Here is a 17453-nt window from a genome sequence, read left to right on the forward strand (position 1 = left end):
AAGAGAACCAAGGAGGGCATCAGAGGACTCAGACCCTTGTCACAGTTTACCACAGTGCAGAGGCTGATGGGCATTGTGTACTTACATTAACACCTGGCCTTCCGAACGCTCCCGGCAAACCTTGTGGGCCCTGATTTGGGAGAATAAAAAAACTGTTCAACAGTCTAAATCCTGTTTATTGCTCTCCTTACTAAACATTCATTTCAGAGAGTAATTAAGAGTCAACCAAGTTGTTGTGGGTCTGGAAACACAGGGCCAAACCAGGTAAGAATGGTTGATTTGTTCTCCTGAAGAGTGCTAGTGATGGGCTTCTCAGCCATCTGGTCATTTCACGATCACTATTAATAAGACTATTATTTTATTTCAGATTTATTAAGTGAATTTATATGTCCCCAGATGTTGTGGTGGGATTTGAACTCAGTACTCCAGTATATTAATCCAGGTCTCTGGATTGTTCATCCAGTAATATTAGCACAATGTAACTTCTCCCTTCATAATCTCAGAGACATCAAAGCTTTGTGAAAATTTTGTGAAAGCAGTTAAAGTGTGAATCTCACTGGATTGATGGAATTTCACATGATATTTATGTGAGGTAAACCCAAAACATTAGTTCAAACCAGGTCAAGCATGTCGAACTGCTAATCTGATGTTTGGATATGTGTGATAGGGAAAGGAACTTCCTTTTTAAAGCTGCCACGTGTATTGAATGTTTTGTTCAGAAAAGTAACTGAGCAAACAGAATACGACACAGTTAGATAACATAACAGAGAAAGGCTGGAATACTGCTAAGTTTCAGGAGACAAAATGACCTGTTCTAATGTTAACATTCACTATATTTGAATTGATGAGATTTAAGGCAACAATGCTTCTACTGTGGAGATAACACAATACGGAGCTGGAAGAAGAAAGCAGGCCAGGCAGCATCAGAGGAGCGGGAAAGTTGTCGTTTTGGGTCAGGAACCTTCTGCAGAAAATTATACTGTATTTGTACTTGTTTCATCTTTATTGTTATTGAAAAAGTCCTTACCCTTATACCTGGCTCTCCAGAAGGACCTCGTGGACCCTATGAGAAATGAAGGAAAAAAATGCTGTTTAAATTTGTCCCAATTTTAATTCATCTCTTTCAATCACTCTATAGTACTTCCTAACATGTATTTCTAGACTTGAAGTTCTCAGGGGTGTTTCTCCCATAATGGTAGGAAGGAGATTCCCATCTGTGGTGCTGACTATAGCAATTGAGCAGCCGTATATGTCCTTGACGAAATGCTCAGAGACTTTGCAGAAAGCTTGGAGACAATGATGTTCCCAATTATATGGATGTTCTTCTAATTTTCTTCTCTATGATAGAGATATTAGGGGGCTAGAAGATAGTGTCAAGCTACTGGTTCTAAAGAAAATAAAGTCTCGGAGGTACTGATAGAACTTTTATACTCACTGGGGGCCCAAGTTGGCCAATTCCAGGTGGTCCTTTCTCACCTTTTGGTCCTTGAAGGCCTGGGAATCCACGCTCCCCCTAATAAAACAAACCTCAGTGCTATCATCAAGACGAACTGTAGATTTATTGTTCTTATTATCTACACAGTTGTGGAATAAAATGCAGCTGTTATCAAGATTTAGTCATTGGCACTTTGATTTATTCATGAGCATTCCCTCTCAAATTTCACATGAAAGCAATACACCCACTGAGGGTTAAGTGATTACTGTGTCAAACCTTTCAGTATGCATGAATCTTAATCACAGTAGTTCAGTCACGTTGACCAATGATATAGTATATTTCTAAACTGACATAAGGTCCTGTGAAAATGCCAGAGATGCCTTTTACCTACATTCATAGATAGGGAACATGACAAGAATTGCTGTCATTAGCTTGGTTGGCCTTAATCATCACTCCTTTGTGACTGGATGATCTGATACACTGACAGCCTCAGAGCCGGGCTTTGGTAGCTTGGGACTCTGCAATAAGTAAAGTCGGAGTATTGGGTCAGGGAGAGAAGGAGGACCCAGGGTCGAGTTCCCTACCACCCTGGCTAGAGAGCAGAATAGTACCTTCACAATTTTAGTGAGACCAGCACACTCCACATCAACAGCCTGTTTGTCCTCTGGGATCATTGAACCATCCCTGATTGTCATTGTCATATACTTTAAAACATAGAACAGTACAGCACAGCACAGGCCTTTTGGACTACGATGTTGTGCCGACCTATTATCTTACTCTAAGATCAAACCACCCTGCATACTCTACATTTTACTTTCATTTTCTTTATCTAATTAAGTAACACATCATATCTAAACTGCTGCTTCTTAACAAACTCATCAAATATCATAAAATTGCTGTAAATGATTGGCTGTCTGTATTAGGTAATCAGGATCATGAACCACCAACATCAGTAGTGAAAAGATTGGGATCTAGGAGCCAAAAGGACTTTTGATTATTCTGTCCACTTTGGTCTGATGATTTTAATAACTAATTTTTACTTAAGGGTGCCATTTTTCCCTGATCTTTTGTTTCACAACTCACTATTGCCCTGCGTTGCATACTTCTCCCAGGTCAGAGCACATTCTGTGATCACATGCCTCTGAGCTTGGAGAATATGGTGTACTCATTTCTGCTTCCTTTCTCAGATGTACAATGCATTGACACAACTGGAGGTTCATTCACAATTGCTTACCAAAGCTTGGAATTACCATGGTTTGATTGCAACATTGATTGACAGGTCAGTTTACTATTACCTTAGATCCCCGTGAACCTCGTGTCCCAGGTGGACCAACTGGCCCCTAATTGAAACAGGAAGCCAAACAGTTGAAGGGTTAAAATAAAAAGTATTTGATTTATCAGAATAGATATATTTTCATTTCTTCATTTCCTCCTTCTCTACAATGACACAAACCTCTTTTCCTTGTAATCCTGTCCCTGGAGATCCATGGTCTCCTTTGTCTCCTTTCTCTCCAGGCGGTCCAACAGCATTCCCAGAATCTCCCTGTAACAATAGCAACAGTTTACACAAAAATAATTCTTCAAATTTACACTGTCAGAGTTAAAAACTATACCCGGCAGCAAAACAGCCATGAATCTGGGATTATTCTAAGGCAGAAATGGGCAAATGCATGAGGAAGTTCAAGCAGAACTCCAGTCTTTACAACAGTAAATATTCAAAAGGGAAGACATTCACCAGGAACTCAGGTGAGCAGGATGCTGAATTAATCGCTACAATTACATTGGGAAAGAAAGAATTTGCATTTGTACAGCTCCTTTCAAACATTCACATGTTTTTAAACTAGAAAGAGTGCAGAAAAAATTTACTAGGATGCTACCTGGACTGGAAGGTTTGAGTTATAAGGAGAAGTTGGATAGATTGGGAACTTTCTCCCTGAAAAGTAGGAGGCTAAAGGGAGGACCTTATAGAGGTCTATAAAATCACAAGAGGCATACATAAGGTAGATAACTGACAGCTTTTCCTCATAGAAGGATAGTCTAAAATTAGAGGGCATAGGTTTAAGGTGAGAGGACAGAGATGCGAAAGGGTCTAGACAAGCAACTTTTTCACATTGAGAGTGGTGAGTGTCTGGAATGGGCTGCCAGAGCTCATGGTGGAAGTGAATGCAATTTTGACATTTAAGAAACATTTAGACAGGTGCATAGATGGGACAGAAATGGAAGGAAATGGATAAAAAACGCAGGCAAATGGGACTACTTTAATTGTGAAAATTGCGCAGCATCGGCAAGTTGGGCCAAAGGGCCTGTTTCCAAGCTGTAGACCCTTTGACTTCCACAGATGTCTCACAGCCTTTTGTAGCCAAAGAATTTTGTCAATAGCTTTTGTTAGGCTGGGAAACCAGACTACCAATTTATAAGTAGCAACTTCCCAAAATACAACAAATGTGATCAATAACCATTTTGTTTGTTATGGTGGATTCACCTTAGAGATTAATGTTGACTGAAATCATATTTTACTGAAGAAAAGCAGTGTCTTGAGAGTGCTTTTCTGTCAACACAGTGGGCAAAATTTAATGGGAAGGGAGTTCTCCTGTCCTGTTTACTATTAGCTGGCTGGAGTTGGGACCTCTACTTGCCACCCTGGAGGAAGCCCCATATCAAAGAGTGCTGGCTGGGTCAGAGGGACTGCCACTGCTGGTGGTATGACCAGTTCCATGAGCTAGTCCCAGAGACAGGATGGGGCCCATGATGAAGTTGAGAGGAGATGGTAGGTGTAAGGGTGATAACAGGAGGAGTGGAGGGGAACGGGGTCTGCATATGCAGTGATGTCCACCACACTCCACCACTTGCCCTGCCCAAGGTCCATGTAAGATAACCTATCAGACATCCCAGAACCCCTTCCACCCCATCCTTCTTCCTATCGTAGCTGGGGGAGAAAGTAGCAATTCATTAAACACTTAAATTCAAGAATTAGGTCAGCAAAATTAAGTCCTTATGGGTGAGGGAGCTCTGAATAACATAGAACATAGAACATAGAACATTACAGCACAGTACAGGCCCTTCGGCCCTCGATGTTGTGCCGACCTGTCATACTGATCTCAAGCCCATCTAACACTATTCCATGTACGTCCATATGCTTGTCCAATGACAACTTAAATGTACCTAAAGTTGGCGAATCTACTACCGTTGCAGGCAAAGCGTTCCATTCCCTTACTACTCTCTGAGTAAAGAAACTACCTCTGACATCTGTCCTATATCTTTCACCACTCAATTGAAAGCTATGCCCCCTCGTGCTCGCCGTCACCATCCTAGGAAAAATGATTGTTACTACAGACTGAGTGTGTTGCAGTATTCAATTCAAGTATTTACAGTCATGAGCACCATTGTGTTTTCAACATTGGCAATTTTTAAACAAATATAACAGGCATCAGAGTTATGAAACATAAACTCCCTGTTATCCAGCGTATATGGGGAATAGGGCTTGCCAGTTACACAAAGAGATACTCTTATAGAAACCCAATACAATACTCCCTAGCATTCTTTGAATTAAAATATTAAATTTAAATCTCACAAGGGCAGTGCAATTCATTCACTGAATTCTGGCAACTCTGACAATGTTTCACCAGCTCACAATTACATCTCAAACAGCAGCTGATGTCCAGAGCTCAGAAGATAGAGGTCTAGCCCCTCTTGAATAAATTTCTTCTATCTGCCTGCTTGCATCATTTCATTCTCTCATGTATACAATACTGTGGCTTTAAGAGTTGTATTTTGTCTTGGTTATTTTTATGGAGAAAGGTTGAGACAAAGGTACAAGCAGTCTGCTCCAAAGCCAATAAGGTAAACAGCTTGCAAGGCCTTGGATAACAAAGTGTGGAGCTGGATGAACACAGCAGGCCAAGCAGCATCTCAGGAGCACAAAAGCTGACGTTTCGGGCCTAGACCCTTCATCAGAGAGGCAAGGCCTTCGAGTTTGTTTTGAAGTTGGGACAATAGAAGCAGCCTGAATGGATGGGGTCAAGCTCCCACAAAACCAGGATTTCTAGTTTTAGTTTTTCAGTTTGCTGCTGGGGTCTTGAAGCTGGATGTGAAAGTTGTTTTTCCTCTTTCTGTTACAGCTAAAAGTTGAGGTTCTCTTCCTGCTGCTAGAATTACATATGAGACAATCTATTTTATTGAATTTGCCTCTGCCAAGATTGCATTTATGGGGTACCGCGATACTGGAACAGTTAATTTATAGCAGTTAATATATATGTTATTATGTTAAGCATTATGGTACAGTTACACTGAAGCCGCTTTTTAAAAATTTTGTCTGTAATTTAACTACAGTGTGTTATAGTATGTTTTAAAGATTTTGACAAGATTTGTAGCTCGGGTAATGGATGAAGTTGTCGGCTTGCTTGCTGAGCCGGTGATGAAGGGTCTAGGCCCGAAACGTCAGCTTTTATGCTCCTGAGATGCTGCTTGGCCTGCCGTGTTCATCCAGCTTCACACTTTGTTATCTTGGATTCTCCAGCATCTGCAGTTCCCATTATCGTTGAGCCGGTGTGTTTGGTTACAGACGTTTCGCCACCCTACCAGGTAATTTCATCAGTGTGCCTCTGTGAAGTGTTAGTGTTCTGTCCTACTTGGTATTTAAATGCCTTGGTTTGCTGGATAAGGCATTGAAAATAGATCAAACATATAGAAACTTCATAGCATCCCTGCAGTGTGGAAACAGGCCCTTCAGCCCAACAAGTCCACACTGACCCCTAGACCATCCCACCTGGACCCATCCCCTCATAACCCACTTAAGCTACACATCCCTGAACACTACAGGCAATTTAGCACAACCATTCTACCTAACTCCATATCTTTGGGCTGTGGGAGGAAACCCACATAGACATGGGGAGAATGTGCAAACTCTACACAGACAGTCAACCCAAATGGCCACCCAAGTGGACAGGGTTGTTAAGAAAGCATATGGTGTTTTGGCTTTCATTAACAGGGGGATTGAGTTTAAGAGTCGTGAGATCTTGTTGCAGCTCTATAAAACTTTGGTTAGACCGCACTTGGAATACTGCGTCCAGTTCTGGGCGCCCTATTATAGGAAAAATGTGGATGCTTTGGAGAGGGTTCAGAGGAGGTTTACCAGGATGCTGCATGGGCTGGAGGGCTTATCTTATGAAGAGAGGTTGACTGAGCTCGGTCTCTTTTCATTGGAGAAAAGGAGGAGGAGAGGGGACCTAATTGAGGTATACAAGATAACGAGAGGCATAGATAGAGTTGATAGCCAGAGACTATTTCCCAGGGCAGAAATGGCTAACACGAGGGCTCATAGTTTTAAGCTGGTTGGTGGAAAGTATAGAGGGGATGTCAGAGGCAGGTTCTTTACGCAGAGAGTTGTGAGAGCATGGAATGCGTTGCCAGCAGCAGTTGTGGAAGCAAGGTCATTGGGGTCATTTAAGAGACTGCTGGACATGTATATGGTCACAGAAATTTGAGGGTGCATACATGAGGATCAATGGTCGGCGCAACATTGTGGGCTGAAGGGCCTGTTCTGTGCTGTACTGTTCTATGTTCTATGTTCTAACCCAAGAGTGGAACTGAACCCAGGTCCTTAGCGCTGTGAGGCAGCATTGCTAACCACTGAGCCACCATACTGTTCCTAAAATATGATGTTCTTAGAGAGATGATTATCTTAGAGGAATTAAAAAATTCACTTCCTGAATTAGTGAGACCTTATGTGGAAGTGCAGAGAATTAAGACTGCAAGATTAGTATCAGAAATTCTAGGTGATAATGAGCTAGTTCATAAATCAAAGTTTGTATTCTGACATCAGTTTCAATCTGTGATGGATAGAAGTTAGGGAAAAGAGAAATCCTTAAGTGATAAGGGAAAAGGAGATCTCATTGAAGATCGTAAATATAGTTTAACACAGGGTAAAAAGGAAATTCATGAGGGGGAAAGAGAAGTAAAAATGCTTATGCGTTTTCACTGTGGGACACAGGAGCAAGTCAATCTTTGATGGTGAGAGATGAGGAGATATGTAATTTGGAAGGAGTACTGCCAGAAGAAGTTGTAATATGTGGAATTCATGGTGGGAAGAGCAGGGTTCTATTATATAAAGTGAGGTTGGAGAGTCTGATGAAAAGTAGTAAAGTGATGGTGGAAATAATACAGAAAACTTTGGTGCTGTAAATAAAGTTTACCTTGGTAATGACATAGTTGAATCACATGGGAGTATAGTTAAAAACTAAGTGGAAAATAAGGCAAATATATCCTGGAATGTTTCATGATTGCATGGTAACAAGGTCACAAAGCCCCAAGTGGAAACAGGAGGAGAAATCAAATAGTAAAGTTTAACTATCAGAGGCTACATTTGATCAAATGGTTGTGAAAAAAAAGGCAACAGATGGAGGGCAAGCTGGATATTTTTAGTTCAGAGAAATTAGCTGAATTAGAGCAAAGATGAAAAACTATACCAACTGTATCAAAAAGCACACACAGAAGAAGAATCTGAGTGTATCCCAGAATGTTACAATCTTAAAAATGATGTCTTGACGAGGGAATGGAGACCATCACATATTCAAATGGATGAGACATGGGCAGGAGTTCATCAAGTGATATTACAGGTGGGTTATAGAAATGAATTGTTTTGGGTAACACATGAATTATTAGTAGGAGGTCATTTGGTAGTAAGGAAATCTCAAGCTAAAATACAAAAGTGTTTTTCTTAGCCTGGACTGCATAAGAATGTAGTTGAATTTTGCTGGATGTCATATGTGTCAGGTAATTGGAAAACCTCAGGCAGTGATGAAACCAGCGCTCTTAATATCCACTGCATTTGAGAAAGCTTTTACAAGCGTCTTAATTGAGGTCTCCCGCAGGTGATGAATTCATACTCTTCTACTATGTTGAACAATACTTAAAGAAAGGGCTGAGGATGGCAAGGACACAAAATATATTCTGGGTGGGGGATTTCAATGTCCACCACCATGAATGGCTCAGAAGCAGTACTACAGATCAAGCTGGTCAGGTCCTAAAGGATATAGCTGCTAGACTAGGTTACGGCAGCTGCTGACGGAATGAACAAGGGGTACTAACATACTTGACCTCATCTTTACCAATCTGCCAGCTGTAGACGCATCTGCCCACAACAGTATTGGTAAGAGTGACATCCTTGTGGAGATGAAGTCCCGCCTTCACATTGAGAATAACCTCAATCATGCTGTGCGGCGCTATCAATGTGCTACGTGGGACAGATTTCAAACAGATCTAGCATCTCAGCACTGGGCATCCATGAGGCATTGTGGGTTATCAACAGCAGCAGAATTTTACTCCAGCACAAGCTGTAACCTCATCGCCCAGCATATCCCCCATTCAACCATTACCATCAGTCAGTGGTTCAATTCTGGTTCAATGGAGTGTGCAAGAGGGCATGTCAGGAGCAGCACCAGGCATACCTGAAGATGAGATGTCAACCTGGTGAAGCCACCAAACAGGACTACTTGTATGCCAAACAGCATAAGCAGCAAGTGATAGACAGAGCTAAGAGATCCCACAACCAATGATCAGATCTAAGTTCTGCAGTCCTGTCACATCCAGTCGTGAATGGTAATGAACAATTAAGCAACTCACTGGAGGAGAAAGCCTCCCTTTCTCAATGATGGAAGAGCTCAGCACATCAGTGCAAAAGATAAGGTTGAAGCTTTTGCAGCAACCCAGCCAGAAATGTTAAGTGAATGATCCATCTTGGCCTCCTCAGTGGCCCCTTGCATTACAGGTACCGGTCTCCAGCTAATTTGATTCACTCCACATAGTATCAAGAAACAGGTGGAGACAGTGGATACTTCAAAGGCTACGGGCCCTGACAACATTCTATAATAGTCCTCAAGACTTGTGCTCCGGAATTTGCCACTCCCCTACCCAGGCTGTTCCAGTGCAGTTACAATGCTGGTATCTACCCAACAATGTGGAAAATTGCCCAGCTATGTCCTGTGCATAAAAAGCAGGAGAAATTCAACCCAGCCAATTACCACCCCATTAGACTCCACTTGATCATCAGTAAAGTGATGGAAGGTGTCATCAAGTGCTCGGAAATAACCTGCTCAATGATGCTCTGAGTTCTGTTAGGGCAACTCAGCTCCTGACCTCATTAAAGCCTTGGTTCAAACATGGATAAAACAGCTTAATTCTAGATGTGAGGTAAGAGTGACAGCTCTTGATGTCAAGGCTGCATTCAACTGAGCGTGGCATCAAGGACCCCTAGCGAAACTGGAATCAATGGGTTTTGGGAGTGAACTCTTTAGTGGTTGAAGTCATATCTCACACATAGGAAGATGTCTGTGTTTATTGGAGGTCAGTCATCTCAACTACAGGGCATCTCTTCCAGAGTTCCTCAGGGTAATGTCCTTGGCCCAACCATCTTCAACTGCTTCATCAATGACCTTCCCTCCATCATAAGGTCAGAACTGAGGATGCCCACTGATGTTTGCACAATATTTAGCATTGTTCATGACTCCTCAGATACTGAAGCAGTCCTTATTTAAATGCAACAAGATGTGGACTCTATCCAGACTTGGGCTGACAAGTGTCAAGTAACATTCACATCACATAAATGACAGGCTATGACCCTCCCCAATAAGAGACAATCTAACCACCGCAACATGACATTCAGTGGTGTTACCACCACTGAATTCCCCACTATCAAAACCGTGGGGTTATCATTGGCCACAGACTCAACTGGACTCTCCACATAAACTCAATGGCTACAAGAGCAGGTCAGAGGCTAGGAATACTGTGGCGAGTAACTCACCTCCTGATTCCTCAAAGCCTGTCCACCATCTATAGGCAAAAATCAGGAGTGTGATGGAATACACCCCACTTGCCTGTGATGAAAATTAAAATTATAGGGGCAGACAAAGGGTTAAATTTTACAGTGATCAGCAGGATGATGTACTGATTTATGGAGTGTTACAATAATCAATAGAATGCTGTACCTTAACAGAATGAAGTGCTCGGGCGTAGGTCAAGGGAGTGTAAAACAAAGGTAGGACACCTAGGTTAGCTATTAACGGCAGCTTAATTAGGTTAATTAAAGCATGTAACATAGAACTAAGGACTAGCATGATGTAATGGGGTCAACCCGAGGCGAAGGACCATTGCGGCAGATGTAGTAATAAATAAGAAACTTGGATACAGGCACAAGATGGCTTCTCGATTCAAATTAGCAACAAAATGGCTTTTAGGCTACGAACTTGATTAATTCTGCTAGAGCTACATAAATCACTAACCCTCAGACAGCTGCAAAGGAAGATAGTAGACAATGTGCCTTTCCGAATACAGCAGTAACCTGATAAGATAGATGAGTACTAACCGCTCTAACTGACCTTCAAGTGCAGGTGCAGTGGCTCTCTGTCGTAAGATAAAAAAGTGATCTAAGTGTGGTGACATAAATTGATTACCAGTTAATAGCATTGGACTTAGTAACTGTCTTATAGATTAGGTACAAAGTAGAACACCATTGTGGCAGAAAATAACCATAATGTAATAGGTTAAGTTTAAAATAAAAGACCATTGTGGCAGGAGATGATCAGGATGGAATAGGTTAAGTCTAAAAAGTAGAAAACCACTGTGGCAGAAAGTAGAGAACTGCTGTAGCAGAAAGTCATTCAGAAGACGAATAGCTTTAGAGAGATAACATGAGCTAACATAACTGGTCTGCTGCATAGCTTTGGAAAGATAACAACTGGTTATACTGATAATCTTTGAAGAAAGTATGATAACTAAAAAGTATAAAGAATAATGGACCCTGGGATTCGGGGGCAATTGGGAAACCATTTTCTGATTGTCACAGCTTTTGTTTGCAAATAAAAGTTTAACTTCCTGAGGAATTCTCCGCGTCTCCTGGTAGTTTCTCCACTACAAATTCCTGTATGAGCATAGCCCCAACAACACTCAAGAAGCTTGATTCTATCCAGGACAAAGCAGCTGGATTGGCATCACATCCACAAGTATCCATTCTCTCCATTACCAATAGTCAGAGCTGCAATTTGTACTTTCTACAAGATGCACTGCAGAAATTCACCAAAGATCCTCAGACGGCACTTTCTAAAACCATGACCACTTCCATCTAGAAAGACAAGGGCAGCAGACAGGGGAAGGCGATAGCCTAGTGGTATTACTGCTGGACTGTTAATCCAGAGACCCAGATAATAGGAACCTAGGTTCAAATGATGCTGTGGCAGATCGTGGAATTCGAATTCAATAAATGTCTGGAATTAAGAATCTAATGGTGACCGTGAATCCTTAAACCATGAATCGATTGTCGAAAAAACTCATTTGGTTCACTAATATACTTCAGGGAAGAAAACCTGCCATCCTCACCTGGTCTAGCCTACATGTGACTCCAGGCCCACAGCAATGAGCTTGACTCTTAACTGCCCTCTGGGCAATGAGGGATGGGCAATAAATGCTGCCTAGCTAGCAACACTCTCATCCCATGAATGAATAAAGGAGATACATGGGAACACCACCACCTTCAAATTCCCCTCCAAGCCACTCACGACCCTGACTTGAAAATACTGTTGCTGGGTGAAAATCCTAAAATCCTCTCCCTAATGGCATTGTGGGTCAATCTACAACAGGTGAATTGCAACGGTTCAAGAAGGCAGTTCGTGTAGTAAAGCAATTTCCCTGTTCATTAAGTTTGAGGACGTTTTCCACTCTTTCAGCAGCAGTCCACCATGAAACTCTTTTAGCCTGCTCCTACAACATCATAACTTTTCTTGAACTTTAGGTTTGTCACAATTCAAAACACTGCGTATAATTTCTTCTCTATTTGTCATTTTAACAGGATCATCCTTATCCACGCCTAGCCATCCATCAAGCTCATATCTGACAATGTTTCTCATTGGATTTACAACTCTAACTCAGTCAACCAAATCCATGACTCTTCAAGGACAGTTTTGCCAGTTGCATGAAAATTTTAGATGCTTGGGTACCAGATAACCAGCAGTTTACTTGACTGATATTAACATTCTGAAGGAATTGTACAAGAACAATTTGTAATCAGTCTCCCGAACAGCTGAATTATTAACCATTGGTTTAACCAACATTTCTGATTTATCAGCTCCACCCAATCCTATAATGTGCTGGATAATGTGGGTTTTACCATAATGCCTTTCACTGCCTTATCCAAGGCATGTTACAGATTGTGGAATGTAGTCGTTCTTGTAATACAGTAACAGCAAACAATAATGACCTGATTAATTCATAGGATCACAGAATGTTTACAGGACAGGATGAGGCTACTCGGCCCATGTGTTGGTTCTCTAAAAACGCAAATCACCTTATTGCCAAACCCCTGGCTTTTCTTTATGGTTTGACAAATCCTTTCAGTTAACGACAACTTTTGAATGCACCGAATGAGTTTCCACCACATTCTAGATCCTCATCACTTGCTTTTCGTTGTGCCATTGCTGTTTTTGTCATTGCACTTCGATGAGTGTCTCAATCTGTACACCAAAGGGAACAGTTTATTCCTCTCTATTCTGCCCACAACTCTCATGACCCTGACCACCCCAAATTTCCTCTCAAGCTTCTCTTCCCCAATGAGAACAGTCACAGCTTCTCCAATTTGTCTCTACAACTGAAGTTCTTCATCCCTGGAAATACTCTCAGGAATCCTTTCTGTACCTCCCCATATCTTGACTTCCTCCTAAAGTGAAATTCCCAGACAATATATTTTATTTGTGATGTTGATTGGGAGATCAATTTTGACCAGGAGAGCAGACATTATTCCATTGCTCACTTTTAACAGCGTGCCAGGAAATCAATTACAGTCTTTTGATAGAGGAGAGACACATCTGAGAAAAAGTACATCCAATAATGCAGTACTGCTTCATACTGTGCTGGAGAATCAGCCTAGATTCTGTGCTCCTGTTCTGGAGTTGGACTTGAACCCAGCACCTGCTGGCTCAGATACAAGACTGCTACTCCCTGAGCCATGGCTGGCACTTCAATTGACAGTTGGTCTTAATTTTCATCAATTTTCGTTAAATCTTTAAATCTGACAGCACACTGGGATGCCTGGTGTTCCATTTTACTTTTGCTGGTGCTTTTAAAAAAATCTAGTTAATCCCACAGCCCTGGATTTTTTGCTTAAATTTGCAATATTCACTTAGATTCAAAGAGTAATAGATTTATACAATGCCAAAAAGGCCCTTCAGCCCACTGAATCTGCACCTACCTAATTACCACTAAAACTATGTCCAGTTTCCTGCATTTGTCCCATATCCTTGGATAGTTTGATATTTGAAGTACTCAACTAATTATTTTTTGAAGGTTCATAAGGTTTCCAGCTTCCATTACCTTCCCAGGCTTTACATTCCAGATTCCCACTACATGCTGAGTGAAAATAAATTTTCCCAAATTCCCTGTGAATTACCTGAAACTAAACCCTAACACCATGCCCTCTCATAACTGACCCCTCAGTCAAGGAGAATAGCTGCTCTCCATTCACCCTACACATGCCCCTCATAATCTTACACACATCAACCATGTCCCTGCTCAGTTTTCTCTGCACGAAAGAAAACAACCCAAGCTTATGTAGTCTCTCCTTATAGCTCATTTTCTCCATCTCAGGCAACATCCTGGTGAACTTCCATTATACCCTCTTGAGAGCTATCACATGCTTCCTGTAGTGAGGTGTCCAGAACTGCATATAGTACTCCAGATGTGGCCTAATTAACGCTCTGTACAACTCCAACATTACATCCATGCTCTTATACTCAATGTCACGTCTGATGGAAGCAAAGGACCCATATTTCTTCTTAACTGTCCTATTAACTGTGCTCTGCCGACTTCAGGGATCTGTGAATAATTACCCCAGATCCCTCTGTCCCTCTAAGCTACCCAGTGTCTTGTCATTTGTTAAAAACTCCCTCATCATGTTTCTTCTTCCAAAGTCCATCACCTCGCACTAATCAGGGTTAAATACCATATGCCACTAGTCTGCCCATCTGACCGACACATCACTACTATTAACCAATCTTGATGTCATCTGCAAACTAGCTTAACATTCTCCCCACATTTTCATCTATATCATTTAAATGTATAACAAACAACAACGGTCCCAGTACTGATCCTTGAGGTACACCAATGAACATCAGCCTCCAGTCACTCAAACAGCCTTCTTCCACTTTGTTGCTGCTTGGCCTGCTGTGTTCATCCAGCTTCACACTTTGTTATCTCGGATTCTCCAGCATTTGCAGTTCCCATTATCTCTCTTCTTCCACTTCAGGCTCAGTTCTGAGGAAGGGTCACTGGACCGAAAACATTAACTCCGTTTTTTTCTTCACAGATGCTGCCAGACCTGCTGAGCTTTTCCAGCAACTTTGTTTTTGAGCCTTCTACCATTTTGTGTGTCATTACAAAACCAGTTTCTGATCCATCTCATCAAGTTTCCCTTAATTCCTTGTGCTTTAACCTTCTTAATCAGTTTCCGATGTGGGACCTTGTCAAAAGCTTTACTGAAATTCATATAACTACATCAACTGAACTTTCCAGATCCACACGCTTTATCACATTTTTAAAAAAATGTTAGGCATGACCTCCTTTTGCCAAAGCCATGCTGACTATCCCTAATTAATCCATGCCTTTCCAAGTGGGTATTAATTCACTCTTTTCAAACTTTCTTCAATAGTTTCTCTGTCACCAAGATGAGATCCACTGGTCTGTAACTTCTTGTTACATCTCTACCACTCCTCCTTGAATAGGACAGTTAGTGTGTGTGGATACACAGTGTGTGTGTTGTGGGAGATATAGCAGTTTGGATCGGAAATTGGCTTACTGAAAGAAGACAGAGGGTGGTAGTTGATGGGAAATGTTCATCCTGGAGACCAGTTACTCGTGGTGTACCGCAAGGGTTGGTGTTGCGTCCACTGCTGTTTGTCATTTTTATAAATGACCTGGATGAGGGCGTAGAAGGATGGGTTAGTAAATTTGCAGACGACACTAAGGTCAGTGGAGTTGTGGATAGTGACGAAGGATGCTGTAGGTTGCAGTGTGACATCGATAAGCTGCAGAGCTGGGCTGAGAGGTGGCAAATGGAGTTTAATGCAGACAAGTGTGAGGTGATGCACTTTGGTAGGAGTAACCAGAAGGCAAAGTACAGGGCTAATGGTAAGATTCTTAGTGGTGTAGATGAGCAGAGAGATCTCGGTGTCCATGTACACAGATCCTTGAAAGTTGCCACCAAGGTTGACAGGGCTGTTAAGAAGGCATACGGTGTTTTAGCTTTTATTAATAGAGGGATCGAGTTCTGGAACCAAGAGGTTATGGTGAAGCTGTACAAAACTCTGGTGCGGCCACACTTGGAGTATTGTGTACAGTTCTGGTCACCGCATTACAAGAAGGATGTGGAAGCTTTGGAAAGGGTGCAGAGGAGATTTACTAGGATGTTGCCTGGTATGGAGGGAAGGTCTTACGAGGAAAGGTTGAGGGACTTGAGGCTGTTTTCATTAGAGAGAAGAAGGTTGAGAGGTGACTTAATTGAAACATATAAAATAATCAGAGGGTTAGATAGGGTGGATAGGGAGAGCCTTTTTCCTAGGATGGTGACGGCCAGCACGAGGGGGCATAGCTTTAAATTGAGGGGTGAAAGATATAGGACAGATGTCAGAGGTAGTTTTTTTACTCAGAGTAGTAAGGGAATGGAACGCTTTGCCTGCAACGGTAGTAGATTCGCCAACTTTAGGTACAGTTAAGTCGTCATTGGACAAGCATATGGACGTACATGGAATAGTGTAGTTTAGATGGGCTTGAGGTCGGCACAACATCGAGGGCCGAAGGGCCTGTACTGTGCTGTAATGTTCTATGTTCTTAAGAAGAAATATGGGTCTTTTGCTTTCATCAGTCGTAACACAGAGTATAAGAGCACAGATGTAATGTTGGAGTTGTAGATCGGCACTTACCTGATGGACAGACAGGAATAGAAAAATGGTATTAAGAGCCCCTGCAATTTCCTGCTTCACACCCCCATAGCAGCCTGGGATGCAATTCATCTGGCCCAGGGGATATGTCTGTTTATAAGCCCAACAGACCCTCCTTACCTCCTCATTATGTCAAACTGCAATTCACTCATATGCCTTTTTCTGAATGCTGAACTTATATTCTCTTTTTCCAGAATAAAGACCGACGAAGAATATTCATTCAATATACTTTCAATATTCTGCGGCTTCACACGTAGTTTGCCCCCTTGGTCCCTAATAGGCCCTATTCTTTCCCTGGTTAACCTCTCCTCTTTAAAATGTATTTATAAAATACCTTAGGATTCTCCCTAATCCTGTTTGCAAGACCCTCTTCTGCAAGTCAACTTCTTCAACTATTTCTCTTTTCCATGATGCTCAGAAAAATTATACAAGACTTAAAATAGGTTGTCAATGACTTGGCTTTGGATATAAATATGATGATAACACCAGTATTTCTGAAGGTAATAACAGAATGACATGCGATAAAAACCTTTTCACCCTGTATTCCTGGTTGGCCTGGTTCTCCAGTGGCCCCCTAATAAACAATAGAAGAGAAAGAAAGAAAGATCATTACTGATCATTATTTGAACATAATCTGAAACTGACAACCCAGAATAATAATGTATTGCATTTGTTAAACTCTGCCAAACCTCCTTGGAGTAGCACTGTCATGATAATTACAAATTAGAAAATCTTTCCAATTTAAGGTTGTGAGAGAGGCTCAAGTGAGTGCATATATTTCACACAGAGGAGGAAAATAATAAACTGGCATATTTTGAAAGAGTTATTTTCTTGAAACAAGGTTAACTCTTGGAAAACTTTCAATTACAAGCTCAGTACATTTCATAAAAGTCCTTGAGTATTGAAATCAGGTCTCATTATATAGGATGAGAAATGCTGCCTGTGATGGGTATTTCAGCTGGATAAACTTGGGTTGTGTTCTTTGGAGAGGAGAAAGTTGAAGGGGATCTGATAGGAGCATATAAGATTATGAGGCGCACAGA

The 17453-nt window shown here is 41.6% G+C and overlaps 1 protein-coding gene across 2 annotated transcripts in view; it reads right to left on the reverse strand.

Moving 5' to 3' along the window:
- LOC125452853 (collagen alpha-1(XXII) chain-like) overlaps positions 1-17453 on the reverse strand; it is a 444116-nt gene that overhangs the window by 89777 nt on the left and 336886 nt on the right. For both annotated transcript variants that reach the window (XM_059645502.1, XM_059645503.1), the window contains 6 exons: positions 16940-16984; positions 2889-2978; positions 2731-2775; positions 1436-1513; positions 1028-1063; positions 86-130 (listed from right to left, as the gene is read on the reverse strand). In XM_059645502.1, the coding sequence (XP_059501485.1) occupies positions 86-130; positions 1028-1063; positions 1436-1513; positions 2731-2775; positions 2889-2978; positions 16940-16984 (339 nt within the window). The remainder of the gene's footprint in view (positions 1-85; positions 131-1027; positions 1064-1435; positions 1514-2730; positions 2776-2888; positions 2979-16939; positions 16985-17453) is intronic.

The sequence above is a fragment of the Stegostoma tigrinum genome, chromosome 4 (assembly GCF_030684315.1).
Source record: "Stegostoma tigrinum isolate sSteTig4 chromosome 4, sSteTig4.hap1, whole genome shotgun sequence".
Taxonomy (NCBI): domain Eukaryota; kingdom Metazoa; phylum Chordata; class Chondrichthyes; order Orectolobiformes; family Stegostomatidae; genus Stegostoma; species Stegostoma tigrinum.